At 34.1% G+C, this 6,759-nt stretch overlaps 1 protein-coding gene across 33 annotated transcripts; it reads right to left on the bottom strand.

The window, feature by feature from the left end:
* Positions 1-441: 441 nt before the first annotated feature.
* LOC18106874 (uncharacterized) lies at positions 442-5,666 on the bottom strand. 33 transcript variants are annotated; one of them, XR_008057675.1, is made up of 11 exons: positions 5,438-5,664; positions 5,155-5,339; positions 4,831-4,904; positions 4,662-4,701; positions 4,494-4,570; positions 3,998-4,126; positions 3,767-3,809; positions 3,017-3,098; positions 2,268-2,406; positions 890-1,382; positions 442-809 (listed from the first exon to the last, which is right to left on the bottom strand). XR_008057675.1 is itself a non-coding variant. In XM_052448217.1 (11 exons), exons 4-10 carry the CDS (start codon positions 4,849-4,851, stop codon positions 2,286-2,288), a joined length of 513 nt encoding a protein of 170 aa, XP_052304177.1. In that variant the 5' UTR covers positions 4,852-4,904; positions 5,022-5,082; positions 5,155-5,339; positions 5,438-5,665; the 3' UTR covers positions 442-1,382; positions 2,268-2,285. The 33 variants fall into 33 exon arrangements, 13 of the variants coding, with proteins under 13 accessions (XP_052304177.1, XP_052304178.1, XP_052304182.1 ...); XR_008057676.1 differs by having other exon boundaries at positions 1,299-1,382; XM_052448217.1 differs by adding an exon at positions 5,022-5,082 and having other exon boundaries at positions 442-1,382; positions 5,438-5,665.
* Between the last annotated feature and the right edge of the window lie 1,093 nt (positions 5,667-6,759).

Raw genomic sequence — 6,759 nt, 5'->3', positions numbered from 1 at the left:
CGATAGAGCAGATCAATTTGGAGATAGTGCTGCTAAAAGTAAACTGTAATTTGCTTCAACATCGACAATGACCCGGGAGAGACTGACCGACGATAGACTACCTAAAGCACCTAAAAGAGGAGTGCAAAGCAGGTAACATCAGTGTCAGATCAATGAAACCCTAGTATTTGTGTTAGCAATCTTCTCCATGCAGCTCTCATCATTCTGTAACTTTTAGAAATCTCGTAGCAACTACGTATTTAAGTTTAAACAAGAGGACGAACACCACTTACAAACACAAGGAGATTTAACCACATCAACCTTGTTCAAAAGGAAATTGATGGAACCATGACACCAACGGTGTTCATGAGAAACTGAGTGACATTCATGCTAGACCAGGAGACATATGGGGCTAATAGATTGACAATAGAAGAACTTCAAATATCAACAGTACTAAAGCAATAAATCCAAACTGCACGACCATTCAGATAATTAGAGAGAAGTAACAAAGTGAGGGGAAAACATAAATTGTCCTTAGCCGGTGTATGTTGCATGCTTTTGAGAATCCTTAAAACATCAACTGTCCCCAAGATAATTACATACACTAAATGTTAATGGAGGGAGGGGTTGACAAGGATGGTTCATTTAACAGTTGTAATATGCACAAGCGCTTGCCGACTGCGATCAGCCCCTCTTGAGATAATATTGATGCAATCTTGGTGCCATCATCAATCAAAATTTTCAAAAATTCTTCCAGGTTGCCTGAATAACCTGTACTGTGACATGTCACACTCTATATAGGTTGCTTATCGACTTTAATGTAAATACATCTGTCACATAAACAAAGAACAAGTGAGTACGAGGCAGGACATGTTACCGAGTGATAGCTACTTAAGGAATGATTGCAAACCTATGATATCTTTCCCATAAGATACATCAAGATGTGCATAGACACCACCAAACCAATGCTAGTGCCATAACGATTATTGCCCCTGACCAGCCAAGCTCAGAAATACTTTCTATTCAAGTTTTAAATCAAGCAGAGATTGAACATCAATAAAGATCAATGATCTCTAAAGTCCCAGTCAGTATCATAAGATGGAACTGAGCACTGCTATTAAGATATCATTTCTTTGAAAACTTTGTATTCAAGTTGCTATCATGATGACAATTTTACAGATCAAGGACACCACTAGGAATGCCCCCTCACACAAACTATGCTTCAATCCCTTTAAGTGACCATCTTCCATGAGTAGTTCAAGAAATCCTATTAACTGAAATGACACAAAAGGAAAGCGAGGGTAGGGCTAAGGCATTACTATGAGACAGTATATAGTTCAAGGATGCCAGTCGAAATGCCCCCTCAAGCAAACTAATGCTTCCATTTCTTTGAGTGAAATGAACTGAAATGAACAAAAACAATGGGTGAGTTGAAACTTGGGCATTGATAACAGGGTCAGGTTCAGTGTCAGCAAAAAGCCAACGGAATTTGCATTGTTACAGGACACGTTTTTTAGGACAAAATTTACAATCCAATAATAGGTTTTAGCACTAAAAGAAACAGTTATATGCATGCTTTCCTAAAACTACCATTAGCACCAGTAAACCGGTTGCGAGAGAGTTGGGAATGGAGGGCTGTGCCTCAAAATCTAGATGGTGGAACTGCCTGCCTTACTGTTTGTCAGTGAGTGGAGGGACTTATAGCAACTGATTTCTGTGAATGTCTTCTTTTAATTTTCAGCTCAAATAATATAATCCGATGGAAAATGCTTTTCAATAATAAATGGGCACTTTTGAGTAGTCAATTTAAGAACACTGAAAGTCACTTGTTAATTCCACTCTCTTGTACAAACCATGCAAATCTCACAACAAGCTACTCTGATAGCTGATTGGATTCACCAATCTATCGATTTCATGAGGAATCCATCGTTACATGCACTCAGATTAGGAGTACTTAGCAGAGTACCAAGATATTGTACAGAGAACAGTATAGAATAGAATAGGGTCTTAATGGGATTTAGGTGCTCTTATACATAGCCTTTCGTGCTCTCTCTCTTATTCTTCTCTTTTGGATGTCTTCTCCAGATTTTTGGAATTTGTTCTTTTATCCACAAGAAAAGGGAGGCCTCAATTAGCATAACTTTCATGTTTTTCTTGAAAATTTAGCATGTTTTAAGCCTAAGCCAACCCTTATTCAATCTGTACATGTTTTTCTGTTTCCTAGCATGTTATCCATCAATGCAAGTATACATGAAGTTACAAGGATCACTACAATAGCATAAATATACCCTCGTTCCATCCTTAGATCAACATGCTCCATAACCATCAACTACCCTTATCCCAAAGACAGCCCCGTGTTGTGGAACAGCATGAATGTTTTGCCAGCAAGAAGCAGCTATTAAGCGATTTATGACATCCATTGCAAGCCTTTTTTTTGTGGAATTTAGTAAGATAAAAGTGATGATAATATATTAGATAGTCACCAAGCATGCAATGGTAAGGCCAACAAAAGAAAAGTCCATGTGTTCTTTTTGGACATGAGAAACTCAATTCCTTAACAAAGGACCATAGCCCTGCACAACCATGTAACTTGCAAGACACATCCATTTTCTTATAATAGGTGACGCATTTAGTAAGAGTTTTATGGATGTTTGGTTGTTGGAAAAAGTTTGAACCTTTGACCTTATAATTTGCAGAAAGAGTTTTCAAATGCATATCAAAGAGGTTTCGTCTTCATTTCCTCAAGAGAAACTTATGCTTTGGCTTTAAAACACAACATCCTATATAATATTGAACCATAGTACTGCAAATGGAATTGGAAAGTAAATGGGGGGGGGGGGGGGGTAGTCTTTGCACCGGCAGCATGGCTCAAGAGCAGTACAGTATGTGACAGTGGTTGTTAAGTGTGAGTGGGCGATGTGACAAATCTAGAAATGAATGACAAGTCTTGCAAAGCGGTTAGTTGTAAGATAACTTCCATACAGAATAATGAAGTAAGAAATCTAGTTCAAGGACTGAAATCCTAAAAGGTACTCACCACTTCCACCAAGAACGCCCCAAGCGGTTAATGGACTGAAATCTATCGCTGCTCCTTTCAGCATGCTTCGCCAAGGCACTGCCTTTGATCTCAAGCCAATAAATAAAAAACCTCAGAATCATGAACCACAATATATTTACAAAATCAAGCTTGAAACAATTCTACAATTGGCATGCATAAACCTGCTCAAACATATAATGAACTGAGTAGACAGCTGCTTCCTTGACAGTTTGACAAAAAGGAAAAAAAAGTTAGGAAATGTACCCACAAAGAATGCTGAAAATCAACCTTGGTTGCCACTACTTGGGGGGTCTAAAGGCAACATGAATATTAAGTCCAGCAAGCAAGAAATTGTTCCCTTTGTACAAAACAATTCTCTCACGGATGACTAAATTGGAACAAGATAAATAGATTAGATTAACATATCAGATATTAAGAAAAAACAAGGTAGATGATTACTCTCCCTTGAATAGTCATTGTTTGCATTTTAAGAGATAAGTAAATTCTGCTATGAGCTTTCTCTACTATGACTTTCTATTGAATCCAAATTTTGAACAGATCAATTCAATGCAACCCAATTTCTTATCATAGGGCCCAGAAAAAGCTAAAAAAAATCTCTTGAGATAGCTTACGGCATGAAACAATTCATTATGTACCATGATCTTACATTCAGATTATATGGAAAAATGAAGGATGAGAGAAGTGTCGATCTTGGAATAGGTAGGGAATTAGAAACTGTTCAACCAGTACCTGCAGTACCCAGTTGACTTTGAACACCTCCATAACTCAATCCCTGCATTAGAGACACCAAAATAACCAGAACTTTTAACTCTAAAAGCCATTTTACAGGTATGTCTATTTCAAAACATGATCCACACGATAAATATTATGTCACATCTGTATCCCAAAGATCTCCATTATAAAATTAAACTTAAGTCCCACACATGAAAACAGGAATCAAAAGGGTCAGGAAGAACTCACAAACAGTATGCTAGCCAGAGAAAGGTATGGCTGGGCAGCCAGTTTTGAAACACAGATTGCCAGGACACCATTAGACACTTCCTTTTCTTCTGCATATAATTTCCTATAAATCTTGACACCCGGTTTGCCCTGTTATACAATTCAGACCTTATAAATTCAAGAACGCAATCACCAGTAACAATTTTTTCAACAAGTCTCTCATTTCAAACAATACAGATTTAAAATGATTTCTTGGAGCAAAGAGTGTAATGTAAAGATTCTTGCACAAATGCAAACCGAAATATTTAGAAGTTTACAACCCAGTAACTGTTGTGCACAAATAACAGAAACCCTACTCCTTATCCCTAACTAGTCAAACTAAAATCTTGAATTTTCCCAGCATTATAGGCAGTTACGAGGTATGACAGCTTATTCTAGCAAGTCATCCTCGCTATGTCTCAACTGAGAACATCATTTCGACAGCAAAGCATAAACATCAACACAGAACTAGGTTTACCTTCTTCAACAGTTTTAACTCCAGGAAGGACTTTCTCGAGACTCTCAGCTTGCAACATCTTAAAAAATGAAGCGTATCTGTGAACATTCAGGAAACAGATAAAAGTATATAGCCCAGACTGAAAATATAAATGAATGAATATATCTCGACAATGCGGGCTCATCTCACCACAGTTTTGTTTACGAGTATCACATCTCCCAGCCCAATTCTATAGCAAAAAAAACTGAATATAAGCTACAAAAATATATAAGAAAATAAAGACATTCATCCACTTTCTTGCAGAGAGTTCTTCAAAGGTTGCACAATCATAAACTTGCAAATATTCATGATGATGTACTTGAAGCATATGGCAAACCATCTACATTATGTAATCACCAGTAGCACACCTTCCTTCGACTGTTTTGCTCCCATCTACACACACAACCCCAGGTTACAAAAGAAAATGTCTTGAACCACATAAACAGCAGGTAATATATTAAAAAAATGAAAACATGGAAAAACCACATATCAAAGAAACAAAAACAACACCTTTCAAGAGTGAAAAGTAAGGTTCCTGAACATGAATTTCACAAAATACACCCTCCAAAACCTGACAGAAAAACCCTTAAATCACCAATCAATATTAATTAAAAACACTTAATAACAATGAGAAAATGCTTACATTTATCAATTCAAGTCCCTTTTATTTAATCAACTGATTCCAATTCTCTTCTTTCTACTTCAAGTTACTATCTTCATCACAAAACATCATCTTCACATAAGTTCTCCATAAAGCACCACACTTTACAGAATGATACAAAGCTAAACGCTTATACAAAGGATATTGAGCGACCCCATCAAAAGAATCTGCAGTCCATTTAATTATTTATGCATAAAAATCAAATCTTTAATCAAATAATTGAAAAAAAAAACACAGAAATTTTTTTTATACTGTTTTTCATTACCCGTTGCAGGACAGTTACATGACACGTCATTTGGGTCTTCTTCTAGGAGGTTAATGCAGAACTCTTTGGAGAGTCCGAGATTGAATTCTAGGGTTTGGTTAACTTGGGATTCAAGAGTGAATTTTAGCAGGTCTCCTACGCTGTCTCGCAGTCTTTCTCCATTTTCTCTGTCACAGCTAGCTGCAAGCACTGTTCTTACAAACTGGCCTTTTTGTCACGTGTGATGCACGTGATTTTTTGCCTCGTTTTTATTTCCATTGCGACGGCATTGAAATTGCAACCAAACTAATTTCGGGTCTCCGACTGTGTTTAATATCGTAATAATTTTTTAAAAAAAGTATTTTTATTTTAAAATATATTAAAATAATATATATTTTTTATTTTTTAAAATTTATTTTTGTTATCAAACAATTTAAAAATATTTCAGAAAATTAATTTTAAAAAAAATTAAAAATTTTGTGAAACGATACCTCTCCGAAACACACCCTTAATTTACTGAATATATTTTGAGATTTCTATAATAGTTTATTTACTTATAACGAGTTTGTCATACCAGCTACAATGCTGTTTACTTAAAATTTAATTTTTATTTATTTTTTTAAATTATTTTGATTTATTGATATTAAAAATAATTTTTTTTAAAATAAAAAAATATTATTTTAATATATTTCCAAATAAAAAATACTTTGAAAAATAACTACTATCACACTACCAAACATCAACAAGATTGAAACTTAGTTTGTATATTTTATTTTCATAGAATGTTTTAAGAGTATATAGGTTAGATCCAACTTGTTTTAACAAGTTAATTAGAAAAATTTGTATTTTAAAGTTTGATTTAAAATAAATTTAAAGTTAAATTATAAAAAGATATTACCGTTAATGGAATGATGTTATCAATCATAATCTAGACATGATTGAATTAACATGGAGAAATTTTTTTAAAAATAAAACAATGTTTTAATAAAAATAATTGAAGATTAATTTGATAACATATGAATTAACTTAGTAACCTAATTTCTAAGACTTTTTTTTTCAGGTAAGATTCTAGGTAAACTATGTCTTCGAGTGTACTATAAGCATGTAATATAATGTCCACTGTAATAATTTTTTTCAATTTTAAAATTCTAAGTTTTAATATATTTTTTATTTAAAAATATTTTTAAAACATCATAAAAATCTTAATAAATCCATTTTTAACTCTAAAACATCGTCTACTCTATTTAAAAACTATAAGTCAATTTGAATAAAAAACATATTTTTTCTGATGTATTTTCAAGATAAAACTGCCATCAATGAACTCCATTTTCTATGATAAAATC

This window comes from Populus trichocarpa, chromosome 17 (assembly GCF_000002775.5).
Source record: "Populus trichocarpa isolate Nisqually-1 chromosome 17, P.trichocarpa_v4.1, whole genome shotgun sequence".
NCBI classification, from domain to species: domain Eukaryota; kingdom Viridiplantae; phylum Streptophyta; class Magnoliopsida; order Malpighiales; family Salicaceae; genus Populus; species Populus trichocarpa.
This window is presented reverse-complemented; position numbering and strand designations above follow the sequence as displayed.